We start from the raw sequence: 14,018 nt of genomic DNA on the forward strand, positions 1-14,018 counted from the left end.
ATCTAAGGGAAATACTTGCCAAACAGTTGAAAAAGATGCACAAATCTCCATTCCTAGGTACCTTCTAAAATGTAATGATTAGAGGCAGGGCTTGTAGAGAACAAGATTACTCTTGGCTCTGGGATTGGTTTCCATTCTAGAAAATCAAGTCCTGACTTGAAAATACAGGATTAATCTTAGAAATAAGGAACAAAATGGGACCTTTCATCCTAAGCTGTCTTTGAAGAGAATCGTATTTATATACTATGAATCAAGGAGATAAACAAATTCCTTTGGTGACCATGCTTGTTTTTGGTTTTTTTTGTTTTGTGACACTTTGAAGTCGTGAAACTGAATTTTGGAAAGACTCAGTGCCAGAAGGTCAGGGCACATGGCAGTCTGAAAATTGACAGAATGAGATTGTATTCCTTGTGGTTGTTTGATATAATATCCCAAGAGTTATAGCATGAAGGCTTCTTCAGTGAGGAGCATTAATATCATTAACACAGTCATGTCCTGAGTACAGGATAACCTCTAAGAAAGAAGATTGGGGGAGGGTCCCACCTTTAGAAAGCTTCTGGGTCTAGTAGGAGAGGTGAGTCTTATACTTGGTGAAGAGTGGAGAATCAGTATTTATAAGTCAACATGTTAATGCAAGTTATAAAACAGTACCCTAATAAGAGGAAACCAAAGCAAAGAAATAATCAGAAAAAGTGGAGTTAATCAGAAATAATTATTTGAAAGTAAAGAAGATAAGGGCTGTGGAACGGAAGAGGAGGTAAGCGGAGAGAGGAGACTCATGGAAGAGGGCTCATGTGTTTTGTGCAGAGGGCTGTGAATTGACTAACTAGAATGGTACTGGAAGGGAATATTAGAAAATGAAGTTGGAGAAGCAATCTTGTTGGCTCGAATGAGGAATTTGATTTAGTAAGCAGTAACAGGGAGCAGAGCATGATGAGATGAAAATGATGCTGAGGACTTTTGCAGCAGTACTGGGTCAAGGAAGCAGAAAAGTTCACTAGAATATTATTCTTCTTGCTGAGACATGAGGTAGTGAGGGCCTACACTAGAGTAGGACAAGGAGATTCAGAAGAAAGGAAGAGGGTCCATAGGAATTAGCAAGGCTTGGTTATAAGGGGAGAAATAAAAGATAGCCTCAAGATGATGATCCCAAGATATATTTGTGCTGTTTATGGTGGTGAAAGCTTGGTAAGAGGGAGCTGCTTTGTTTTTAAGGAGTAGGAAGTGTTTACTTTATTCACCAATTGATGGGATAGGATATGTGTATGTTCAGTGTTGCAGAGTCTAGGAGGAGGCGCTGCCCCTGGAGAACAGTAGAGCATGCACTGTGTGTCCAGATGATGACCTGCGCCCTGCCCTTTTCAGGTTGGAGAACTAGGCAAGAGAGATCTAATGCTGGGGTGTGCCCACAGACTTCAAGAATGCTATCCTACTCTAGATCTGGGAAAGAAAATACAGTTTTTTGCCAGTTTCTTCCCCTCTAATGCTTTGAAAATGGGATATGACTAGCCTGTGGCAGCATGTGCCTGTGGATGCACAATTCTCTGGCTTGATTCTTGGAAGGCCTTTTTCTGTCCCTCCCTGGGGGTCATTTGTATCTCTGATTCCTGCTCCCAGAGCCATAAAGTGGGAGCCCCCATTTATTAATTGGGTTGGGACTGGGGAGGGGGTCGGCAGGGGACTCTTTAGTGCAGCAGGCGGGGGTCTACCCGAATGAGCCCATTAGCCAGCCCCAACGGCAGCTGAAACGGGGCGGCAGCCAAGTCCTCTCTGTTTCAAAAACCCTCCATCGCCTGCAGCAGATCAGAACAAGGCCTGCGGGAGCCCTTAGCTTCTGATTGCAGCTGTGAGGAAGGACAAAACAATTTATAGGAAGCCAAGTAGCTCCTGTCTCACTGTTTCTTCCTTTCCAACTTTGGGAGGGGGAAGACTGGATGTTGTGTCCCCTCGCACCATGGCTTCTTACAGGCACATACAGGCCTAAAGTAGGAGAGAACAGGAATGAGTGTACGGATATTGATTGGACATTTATGTCGATGCTGTGGATGTATTTACACATGTCTTTGCTTTTATCTGCACACAGTTGAGTTGGATTAGCAGCCGCTACTTATATGGGGCTCCCTAGGGCAAAGCCAAGTGTGTGCGCAGGCTAGGAGTGGGGGCATGCTTATCATACTCCTTCCTGCCCCATACCTGCCTTCAGTCTCCTGTCTGCTTTATCAGGATTCAGGGTTAGAGTCCTCAACTTCTTTTCCTCTTAATGGGAGGAGTTTGGCACTTCAAGGAAGGCCTACTGGAACTCACTTGTCCCTTTAGTTAAGCCTGCAAGAGGAAGACAGGCATCTGTAGGGGAGCTTCTTTCTGCAGTGGCCCAGAGAGAAGGCAGGAAGGGCAAGAATGTCTTACTTCCTGATGGAAGGACACTTATGTCTTTTCCCTTATAAAATCATGGATTGACAGAGCTAGAAAAGAGGTCATGTAATCCAAACTCTCAGTTTACAGAGCAGGAAAGTGAGGCTTAAGGAAGGGAAGTGCCTTACCCACAGTATCACAGGAAGTTAATGGCAACTTGCCAGGACTAGGTCCAAGAGGCCAGAATCTTGACCTACATGAGTATAGCGCCCCCAACTTTAAGACGACCCATTCCTGAGAGCCCTGAGCTTCCTCAAGAAAGGAAAGAAGGGCTGTAAGAGGTTTTTTGGTTTTGGTTTTGGTTTTTTGTTTTTGGAGACAGGGTCTTGCTCTGTTGCCCAGGCTGGAATGCAGTGGCATGATCATAGCTCACTGTAACCTCTAACTCCTGGGCTCAAGTGATCCTCCCGCTTCAACCTCCCCAGTAGCTAGGACTGCAGGCACACACCACCATGCCTGGCTAATTAAAAAAAAAAAAAAAAAATTGTAGAGACAGGGCCTCATTATATTGCCCAGGCTAGTCTCGAACTCCTGACCTCAAGCAATCCTCCTTCCTAAGCCACCCAAAGTGTTAGGATTATAGGTGTGAGCCACCACATCCAGCCAGGGCTGAGATTTTGAGGAGAGAGGGACAGAGATTGAGGGGGGAAGGTAAGATTTAAAAATCATTAGTAGAAAAATTGAGGAATTTTATGTATTTTACCTTAAAGAATAATCTTTCAATGACTTGCAAATTGTACAAGTGTAATTTTTATTTAGAGTCAGGAGTTCTCTTGGTTCATTGGGAAACAAGGGGCAGCCATGGCCAAAGATGCTGATTCCCTCAAAGTAACCCCAAAATTCAAAGAACACTTTGTTACCATCTGGAGGTTGAATAGCAGGAAAAGATTGTCAGAGGCAATGTGAGGAATTTACCCTAAATCTCAACTCAGGCTCCTTTGTGTTACAGTATACCTATATTGAAAAGAAAAATCAAAAGGGAGAAAGAAAACATATCTCATCTGCTGGAGCCTCTGAATGAGAGGATTATAGAACTCAGAGCAAAATTAGATATTCTCTGAGATTACAGGAAAATTAGGGGGGACCCTCTATTCCTCTCCTGTCCCTTATTGTTTTTAGTTTTGAGTTGTTTGGTGTTCTTTGATGAGGGAGAAGGAAGTTGGTGTGTGGTACTCCACAGTGGCCTGAATACCTTAGTGTGCTTAGCTGGCTGATATGCATGGCAGGTTCTGTAAGTCATCTCACTCTGGTGCTGAAACTCCCCTCCCCTTTTTGAACCTCTCCTGGCTGTATCTACAGTCCATTCCAAAGCTTGCTTTCTGTGGGCATATGGGTCTGGGAGCCACTGATAAGCGGAGAAGGGAATGCTGACCATTACTAAGCTGGAAGCAGAATCTTGAAGGGAGAAGTGGCTTAGAGAGGGTTATTAATATGAGTCTAGGTCAGAGGGGCTGGGAATCTGCAAAATGAACATTGTCTGCTGATGACAAAGAAATACATCCCAGTACATATCCTTACATTGTGTCCACATCCTAATTGATAGCATAGCGGGGATGTGGAGTTGGTCTCCCTGCAACTTTGTCTCTGCCCAGGGAATGTATGATAGACCTATTTGCCCAAGTTGTATCAAGTTGCTGTCCTGCAAACCTTTCTGTTTAGTAGTTGGGGCCCCCCCTCCCCCCGCCTTTTTAATTTTTATTTTTTGCCTCAGAGCCCTTCCTGTAGAAATTATTGTAAACAAGAGAGCCACAACTCTAAGCTGGTGATCTGATCTAAAACTAGGTGGCCTCCTCTAAGTCACCTTCTTGCATTAGCCTTGTATTAACCATTAACCTTCATTGCCCTTTATAATTCTAGGTTTCACAGCTTCTATTTCTGTTGAATTTCCCAACTTATCTCTAAGTATAGGAACTGTGGTTTTGCTTTTATCAGCCTGGGACTAGTTCCCTGGAGATCAGAATCTTAGAACAGTTATGACTCTCTCTGGGAGTATACTTAAGGTTCATGTGAATCCTTCTGGGGAAATCAGGTTTGAGGGAATTGGAAGAGTAGTAACTGTCACCATCACTGCTACCTACCAGTGCCATGCTCCCTGGGTGAAAGACCAAAGACCCTCTTTGGTGTCTAGTCCCTTGTCTCATGTCTAATGTAGCCTGTCATTTTCCTTTACAGGTGGCAGCAGCAGCAGGGATGGCCCCCAAGGAATTTGGTAAAGCACATGGGTTACCTCACCTCCAGAGCCTGGCAAAGACAGTCTCTTTCACAGAACCGAAAGCCAGGTAGGGACCTAAGGCCAATCAGAGGCCACTGGCCTGCTTTTGTATGGGATAACCCTCCCTCCACGCCCTCTCTAGTCTCAGGGAAGTTTCTTACTCCCAAAGATCTCCAGAGGAGTTTCCTCAGCTTATTTTGTTTTGTTTTTTCCTTAGCTTTTTATTTGACCCTATTCTGGTGTTCTACCTTCTGGTTAACAAGTTCTCCCTTCCAACTGGAGTGGGTAACCCCCTTTCTTGACATTAGCAGTCATTTTGTTTCTGTTCTTTCCTCCTGGCCAGCTGTGCTAATGAGTATTTCTCCTGGGTGGGCTACTGATGTCAGTTACTGGGTTACTCTCAGCCCTCTCCTCTAGGACAGCTGCCCCACTGGCCCACTGGCCCACCACCCTGTCCATACACACAGCCCTGCCATCTTCCTCTTCTTTCCCAAAAAGCTATTTTCTATCCCTTTCTTCTGAATCAAAATAGGGCAGTGCTGTCCCTTTTCACTACCTCTAATCAGCTTCTCCACCTCCTTTCCAGGTTCAGTGGGAGATTTCACCTGTCCAACACTGTGCAAGACACCAGAAGTAGAGGCCTGCAAGCCTGTTTCCTCTATCCCTAATGCCCAGATGGGGCAGGTCACCAGCTTCCAGTGCCAACCTCACCCTTCTTGCCTGCTGGTAGGTGTGCTGCTCCCCTACCCATCAACAGGGTCATGTTTCTCTCTGGGAGTAATTTCTCTCTGTTGTTAAGTATCTCCAACAAGGTGAAGGCCTTAGTGACTCAGTTCTCTGTCTTCGTAACTTCCAGCTCTAGTCTTTAGAGAGCCTCTCCTGGTGTCAGATGTCCGTCTCTTTTTCTGTAGTTCAGGACCATCTTTTCCCACACTTAGAGGGTGTGGGAAGGGACCAGTAAATAGTATTTGATGCTGGAGATGAAGAGTCTAATGACAGGCAGCCTACCTTTTGGGGGCCGGAAGTCAGAAGCCCCAGATGTACATTCTTCCTAGTGGCCTGGTATCCTGGGAGAGTACCTGGATCTTTGCAGGGAAAGGTATTTTATCTGGTATCCATTCTTCAGGACCAGGATCTCAGGCTCTGTTTGTCCTACTCATTCCCAGTTCCTCCCAGGGAGTGCAGAATGGATGGTGGTAGGGCAGAATCAACTACTGGGTTTCACCCTGTCTTTTCTGTCTTTCTTTTCTTTCTTTTTTTTTTTTTTTTTTTTAAGACAGTCTTGCTCTGTTGCCTGGACTAGAGTGCCGTGGCATCAGCCTAGCTCACAACAACCTCAAACTCCTGGGCTCAAGCGATCCTTCTGCCTCAGCCTCCCAGGTAGCTAAGACTACATGTATGTGCCACCACACCCAGCTAACTTTTTCTATTTTGAATTGCCTGGCTAATTTTTTTTCTATTTTTAGTAGAGACGGGGTCTCACTCTTGCTCAGGCTGGTCTTGAACAACTGACTTCAAGTGATCCTCCTGCCTCGGCCTCCCAGAGTGCTAGGATTACAGGTGTGAGCCACCGCACCCGCCCCACCCTGCTTGAGCTCAGGTGTCAGCTCTCCTCTGGGGCCTGTGGAGAGTTGAGGGTGGGATTGGGGTGGGGGCAAAGCATCTCCCTGCCTCCTGGGCATTGGAAGTGACATCAGCTTATCCTCTTGACCCTGGATGTCTCTCACCCCTGCAATCCAAACAGCACAAACAGCAGACCCAATAAAGTGTCACCTCTGGATAAGGTGCTCCCTCTCCTGGTAGGCATATGCACCGAGTTAGAGATGATGGGATGGATAGAGGAATAGGGCAGGTTTAGAAAACAAGAAATGTCCCTGGAAGAAATGTCCCAGGTTTAGAAAGCAAGAAATGTCCACTACTTCCAAGGGTAGTAGTGGGGGTGCCTTGATGGCACAGAGAGCACCAACATTCAAAACTTGGCCACTTGTCTATCAACCAGGTTGCCACATCCCACAAAGCAGCCTGGCCAGTAGGGCAGCTGCAGTATTGGTTTCTGCCACACGAGGGCGCTGCTGACCAATTAAAACTCATGCCCTTTAGCAGACAGAGTGCACGTGAGGGCACCCTTTCCCCAAGACTGAGTCCAGAAACACCCCCAGAGAGCCAAGGCCCAAAAAGCCAAAAGAATGATTGGTACCACTTGTTCTTCCTTTAAAATGGCCTGAGAACCTAAGCACCCTATCCTAGTGGCCTATCTCATTCTCAACTGAACTTGGGAAGCCCCCTAATTCCAGGCACTGAATACCTTGTACAGGTGCTTCTCTCTCTCAGGGTGTAGCAGGCTCCAGCTGTCCACCCCACTGCCCCCCTGCCTCCGTGACAGTCGCTTTCTGACCCAGAGGGTGGGGTGTTTGAGTTTTTTAAGGGGAAAAATATCTCTTATAATTGTTCTAAGAAAAGTATCTTTGTTAGTGAGAAAGTGTTGGGGGGGGGGGGTACTGAAGCCTGAGAGAGTGAGTCACCCTGTCACCTCCCTCAGCACAAATCTGCAGAATTCAAGATGAGTCTAGAGGATGTTTGCAGCCTGAGTGGCTGGAATACACCTCAGGACACTCCAGGGCTCTGAGCCAAAAATGGTGTCAGAAAGCAGGAAGGAAGGGTGGGCTGCTTCAGCCCATGAGTCTCATACCCACCATATCCCATATGATGGCTCTGCTAGGGATGCAAAATGGCCACAGGACCCCTATGGGAGTGAGGACCCCCTAATTGACCCTCAGTGTCCATGAAGCCCTTCCAGGCTGAATAGGCTAAGGGAGATAACAGAGGTTCTCCTCCTCCTTCCTACCCCCATGCCTGAGGGCCCCTCCCCAGGAGGACAGCTTGATTAAACAGTCGGTGCTGCTGGAATTACTGCACAGCTGGCACTCCCCCCAGCACCCCAAGCAGAGCAGCAGTGCAGATTAAAATCTCCAATTAGCGTTAAAGTGAAGTGAGGAGGTGCTGAGGCTGCCAAGGAGGCCAGGCGGGGGCCCTGGGTTGGCAAACCCCCCACTCCTGCCTAGATTCTGAGTGCCACCCTGAGTCACCCCTACTTTCCTAGCTACTCTCCCAGCAGCTCGCAGTGTCCATTAGCTTTGTATTGCTTGTGGCCAGAGGGCTTTTGGGGGGCACAGGCCTTACCTAGCAAAATGCTGGGGACACCATAAGTATGGAGGAGAATGAGAGCGGTCAGTGCTCATCAAGGGAGATGCCCTACTCACAGTCTGCCAGACTGCAAGGCCAAGGTGACTTCGCACTACTGCTGCTGCTTTTTGCCTAGAGAAAGGGCAAATAGGACAGGTCCTTCTAGGTCCTCTTACCTATAAGGTACTAGGGGACATGGTGCCCACATGAACATCTATCTTTACATATTTTATCCTATCTGACCCATCTGCTCTCACCCAAATTATGGCTCCTTCTTTCCTCCCTCCCTCCATCTTTCTCTCAGCTTTCCTATGGGCAGAAGTAGGCACAGCCAGACTTGGGAGCATCGCCATGCCCTGCCACCTGGGTCCCAGCTGGCTCCTCGTTATATTCTTCCCAGTTTGGGAAAGAGCAAAGATATGCTGAGAATGGAGACCTCAGACTCTCCCAGCCCCTGAACTTCACATCCCCCCCACAAGGTCTCTCTACCATTTACACTTCTGCCCTTCACCCATCAAGTGCAGAAGGAGGGCAGCACAGCTAGCCATGCCCTCTGACTGCCCTCTGCCCCTTTAAGGGAAATGAAGGTGGGTACCCAGCTGACTGAACCTACTCACACCTCCAGAAATTAGACACCAGGGCACGGTGCCACCCTCCTAGGCTGGCACATGCTACCCTGGCAGAGGTTCAAATAGCCCCCCCCCCATTATACCCCCACCCCTATGTCTTCCTCTACTCTCTCCCTCTTGCTTCCTTCTCTCTCTCTCTATTTTTTTTTCTCAGCTCAAAGCACAGCTGAGCCTTAAAAGGGGGGTTGGGGGGGTGGAGAGACCAAGCTGGGGCAGGGGGGTGTAGAGCTTCAATAGCACGTTTTCACCTGCCATTTAATTGGATGTATTTTTAATTAATGGGACCTCAGGGACCAACATGAGACAATCTGATATCTGAATAGGGACAGGGGAGGGATTGGGTAAGGGAGGAGGATTGGGCCATTGGGTGCGGTTACCAGGAACCCGGGCCCATCAATCACTGGCCACTTTGCGTTCTGGCATGGAGAATAGTGAGGTGGAGGAGGGGAGGCGCTGCAGAAAGGTGCCAGGATTTCCCCCCAACTGCCAGGACCTCCAAAAGGGTTGGAACTGCACTGGTTGACTCAGGTCTGGAGCCCAAAATTGCAGCCAGATTATTAGGTGAGGCTGTTTTCTTGCTCCTGGGGTTTTGTCTGGTTGGGCTTGTCCCAGAGAGTGCTGTAAAACTGTGAAAGGAAGATGGGGACAGAGCTTTGAGGTCCTTGAAGAGCGAGGACAAGAGCTAGGGACCATAGAACCAGGCACTGTGGAGAGAGGGAGGAGAAGGGCAGGGTTCAGAGATATTTCTGAACGTTTTGACATAAAATAAGTGCCATGGAGATTACATGCAAAATGGCATGCAAATGAGGCCTGCTGTGCCTTTTGGGGTATGAATCACAGAACCTTACTGTTGCTAGGGAGGGAACCTGGAGCTCATTTTGCCTGACCCTTTCATTTTACAGGTGAAACCAAGACCCAAAGAGGGGAAATCAATTGAATCCTGTCCTGGAATTGCTTTGTATTCCTGAGTTTGGAGAATTCCTGGGAACACAGGGAAAGGAAAGGTAGGTATGTGTGGGGAGAAGAAAGTCAAGGGAAGAGGGTATGTGGGATATTATTCTCCATTGCTTGAAGTTTCACATCTCTGTCACCTGAGTCTCAGAAGCAACTTAGGGGAGTCATAGGCAGGTGCAGCTTCTATGGAGCATTATTGGGGTGGGGTACATTTGCTTCACACAACCTGTTGTAGAGATTGTCTCATCCATTTCCTGCTTCTAAGCACACAAATCCCCTACAGCCCCTTACTCTGGTGGAATTTTACCATGTCCTATATGGTCTACAGGGAAAGAAATACATCAATTACCCCAGCTCCTTAAGCAAGAAATAAATCCCCCAATCAAGACTAAATATTGAGCTTTTTAAAAAAAATCTTATAAGTTTCCCTGCCATGTTATAAACCGCTGGAGAAACATATGCCAAAAAAAGTAGTGGTCTTATACCTCTTGTCTCATGTCTAAGCCTAGAATAGAGACAGAATTCAAAGTCAAGGCCCTGAAGGCTGAATTAGAAATGCCCATGAATTCATGTGGTGCCATGGCCCCAGAGCTCTTAGTCAGGCCCCGTTTGGCTCCTACAGTATTGGTGCACACTGGAGAGAAAGGCAGGTTTCCAGCTGCCCCCACTCTCAACCCCCTTGCTTCCTTCTGTTCACATGCTAGGGTTAAGGAGGGAAGGAATGAAGGAAAAAGGGGGCTCTCTTACCAAGTTGCCAAAAGTGGAATTTCTTGGCATCCTCCTCCTTCCTCAGAAAATTTAACATTCTTTGTTCCATGCTACATGAGGCTAAGTTGGGGTGGGGGCAAGGATAGGCACAGAGCATGGAAAGCAGTGTCAGTAGAAAATTTGTTACACTCTCTAGGCCCTCAACACCCTTCCCCCACCCCAGAATTGCCTTCTTCTCTATCTTAGTACCCCATTTTATATCGCCAAAACCCCTGGGAAGAGCAGGATCTTCCTGTCTGAGTGCCCCCAGCCCCACCCTGCCCTGCCTTTAGACCCTCAGGATCATCTCCTTGACTGTCTGCTTCTCTGCCTTCTCTACTGCAGGCAGGATGAGAAGGACTCCCTCAAATCCCCCTAAGACAGCCTGGAAAGAATCCATCCGGAAAAAAAAAAAAAAAAAGAATCATTTAGGACCCCTGCCTGCTTCCAAGGGCTCCAGAGGTGTTGGCAGGGAGGAAAGCTGTGCCAGGAGTATGGAAAGAAAGATTCTCTTGTTAGGAGAGAGCAGGAAAAAGCCTGAAAGTGGAGAGAAGGCAGAGGGTGAAGTTTGGGAACTGAGACCTGTAGTCCCATCTGTGGGGCTGGCTGTCTAATGTAGGGAGGACATTCATAGTGAGTATTGTTTGGGGCATTTGTTAGGTGGCTGCTGTTTACAAAGCTGCTGTTTCTACCCTGGGACACAGAGCAGTGGGGGAGAACATGCAGCAAAGGAGCAGGGATGGACCCCCTTTGTCTATCCCTACCCTAACATATTGCAGGCATATTAGAGGGGCTAAAAGGCCGTTAAAGCATTCAATCTAGATTCTGGGTGGTATTCTTTTTCTTTTTCTTTCTTTTTATTTATTTATTTTTTTGAGATAGAGTCTCTTTCTGTCGCCTGGGCTAGAGTACAATGGCGTCATTATAGCTCACTGCAGCCTTAAACTCCTGGGCTCAAGTGATCCTCCTGCCTGAGCCTCTTGAGTAGCTGGGATTACAGGCACACACCACCATGCCTGGCTAATTTTTCTATTTTTTGTAGAGACAGGTCTTGCTCATGCTCAGGCTGGTCTTGAACTCCTGGCCTCAAACAATCCTCCCTCCTAGGCTTCCCAAAATGCTAAGATTACAGGTGTAAGCCACCTGCCAGGCCTCTAGGTGTTTTTCTAAGGAACAGAACAGAGCCTTTCTCTCCCCAACCCCTAGAAATGCCCATGAATTCATGTGGTGCCATGGCCCTAGAGCTCTTAGGCCCCTACTGGCTCTTGTAGTGTTGGTGCACACTGGAGAGAAAGGCAGGTTTCCAGCCCCTTCCAGGTGAAGGCAAATTATTCTTGTCCTCCTCCCATCAGTTTTTCCCAGTGATTGGGGAAAGATCTGGATGTCTGAACCTCCCACCTTGGCACCTTGAAGGTTGCTATGTAGGTCCCCTCTCTGTAGCTTCCGAAGCCACGGAGAAGGAGAAGGAAGGTGGAGAAAAAGGTAGACAGACGTGGCAGTGCTATGGTGTCCATCGGCACCCGAGGAGAAAGGCCAAGAAGAAACTAACCAGAGAGGAAGCCAGGAGAAGATGCCTGCTCCTGAAACAGCATCCTTACCCCATCCTCTCCAGCTCCCTGTCTCACATGTCGACAAGGCTGTGCGCCCAAGTGTGCCAGCTCTTCTGGCTGTGATCCTGCTCTACTGTGCAGGCAGCCGGCTCTCTGCCCCAGCACAGAGCGCCTCCTGGGGTCTCTCACACTCCTTTGCTCGCTCCTCTCAATGTATCTGTGTTGCAGATTCCTAGAAATGAGGAAGAAGGCTGTGGCCCTGCAGGTAGGAAGATGGTGGGCTCGGGCCTGTTGGGTGCTTAGCTGCCTGGCTGCAGGAGGGAGGGAGGGAGAAGGCTGCTGGCAACTCAGCCAAACTCAAGGTTCTGGTGACTCACAGCAATGGGGGCGGCTCATGAAAACAACAGAGGGGAACGGGGTCCGGGCCTGTTAGAGGTCTCTTTTGCCCCATTTCTTCCTACTCTGAGCTCTGCGGATGAAGATCTCTCATCTGGATTGTGGAGCAAGGGGAGGCTGGGCATTCCTGGTGAGAGGTTTCCCAGGGAGGAAAGGATAGGAGAGGCCAGTTATTCTTGTCCTGCTACGTCCATTGGCTGTACAGAGGGTACTGGACATCCACATGTGTTGGGGCAGCTCAGTGCTCCTGAGCACTTTCCAGAGAAGGGGCTTTCCTGGCAGACACAGCCATTCCTCTCTGCCCTCATTTGCCTGCCTAGAACTCTGGGTACCCAGCTGACACCAAATATTTAGAAAGAAGGGAAAAAAAGCACTATTACAAGACTAAAACCTGGTCTCAGTTCTCTCCTCCCTAGAAACAGATAACTGGGGTAAGAGAGGAACAGCTAGGGACTCCTAGGCTGGCTGATCCAGGGTGCTGGCACAGGCTGTGAGGTGGGTACAGAACCATAGATTTTCTAAAGTGCTGATTCCCTCCTGCTTTACAGGCCAGGTGGGCAATGTGCATCTTCTGCATTCATTCTGAATTGGGGATCACAGGATACTGTGTTTGAGGTCACACCAGGAGAAAGAGGCCAGAAGGCGGACCAGCAGAACCGTTCATGACTATGACCACAGTCCCAGGGGCATGTGACTAGAACTGTCAAAGAGAAACAGGGATCTTGGATGCCAGTGTATCCAGACACGTAATAGTAAACACCCTCACCTTTAACCTCAGAGAAGGATGGGCTAAGAGGAGGGGAGTTCTGTCACAGAGCCTGAGTTCTCATTTGCCTATTTCTGTTCCTTTCATTGCTGGTGGCTCTGCTTTCTCACCAGGGTGAGGGATCATCTGCCCAGTTGCTCCTGGGTGATCCAGAGATGACTGGTTGGAGAAAGGGACAGACCAGCCACTCTTCATGCAGGGAAATGAGAACAGCACCACTCCTCCAGCTCTCCCTGGCAGCATCAGAAGCTTAGGGTCTCCTGTTGAAACCCCCCATAACAAAGCTCAGTCCTGAACTAAACCAACACATCACCTGGCCCTGGATATAAAAGTGGTACTGTGAGGGGGAGCTTGGGTACACCAGGTGGGACGTAGGCAGGTGTGGGGAGTTCAACCCCAGGAGGTATAAGAATCTCTAAGATACCACGTGCTTCTTAATCCTCCTTTATCTCAAATCCCTTTCTCTGCCCACCTTTTCTTTCACCTCCCTTTAGCCGACTCCACTCCTGGCTACCTCATCCCCCCCAGTCTGAGAGGACATGGTAAGTAGTTGTCTGTTCCCTCTACTTCTCCCTCTCTCACTCTCCTCCCATCCCCCAACTGAGAGCTACCCCTACTTGAACTCTTTCCAGTGAATCACCAGGATCTGAACCCAGGATCCCCAGCCTCTGCTGCCCCCCGACCCTGAGAATTCCACTGGGGTGGGGAGGACTCATCAGTCTTCATTCTTCCCCACAAGTATATCCAGGCCAAGACTGGTATGTCCACTGCCATCAAGGGCCCTGCCCCGGAGCAGAGGGCAGCCCTAGGGGTGCAGTGGGGTCCCAGCACTAAGTGCGTGTATGCCTGTGCATTGGGCACACTGGTTTATTAGTGTTATTTCAGCATTGTGATGCAGAGAGAGTAAGTGTAACAGCTGCTCCTTGCTCGCAGTGTTTATTGTTACCTAGAGACAACCTCCTGGCTTTTTCCCAGCTCCCCCTCCCCCCCAGCCCAACCCCCTCCCTGCCAACAATCCTGCTTTCCCCACACTGATGGGAAATTTATAGCTTGCCCATACCATGATTTTAACTCTCTCTTGTCCATAGAGTAGATGGGCAGAGGGAAGCCAAAGTGAGCAGTGGGCATGTTTGGGCCCCAGCAGGGTAGAATAACATGTGGAGGAAAGA

The 14,018-nt window shown here is 48.5% G+C and overlaps 1 protein-coding gene across 1 annotated transcript in view; it reads left to right on the plus strand.

The window, feature by feature from the left end:
• The window catches only part of CDK12 (cyclin dependent kinase 12), a 76,371-nt gene that overhangs the window by 53,089 nt on the left and 9,264 nt on the right, over positions 1-14,018 (plus strand). The window contains exons 15-19 of the mRNA XM_069482446.1: positions 4,585-4,691; positions 5,211-5,350; positions 9,339-9,440; positions 11,916-11,952; positions 12,632-13,391. Coding sequence (XP_069338547.1) covers positions 4,585-4,691; positions 5,211-5,350; positions 9,339-9,404 — 313 coding nt within the window. The 3' untranslated portion in view covers positions 9,405-9,440; positions 11,916-11,952; positions 12,632-13,391. The remainder of the gene's footprint in view (positions 1-4,584; positions 4,692-5,210; positions 5,351-9,338; positions 9,441-11,915; positions 11,953-12,631; positions 13,392-14,018) is intronic.

This window comes from Eulemur rufifrons, chromosome 9 (genome assembly GCF_041146395.1).
Source record: "Eulemur rufifrons isolate Redbay chromosome 9, OSU_ERuf_1, whole genome shotgun sequence".
NCBI classification, from domain to species: domain Eukaryota; kingdom Metazoa; phylum Chordata; class Mammalia; order Primates; family Lemuridae; genus Eulemur; species Eulemur rufifrons.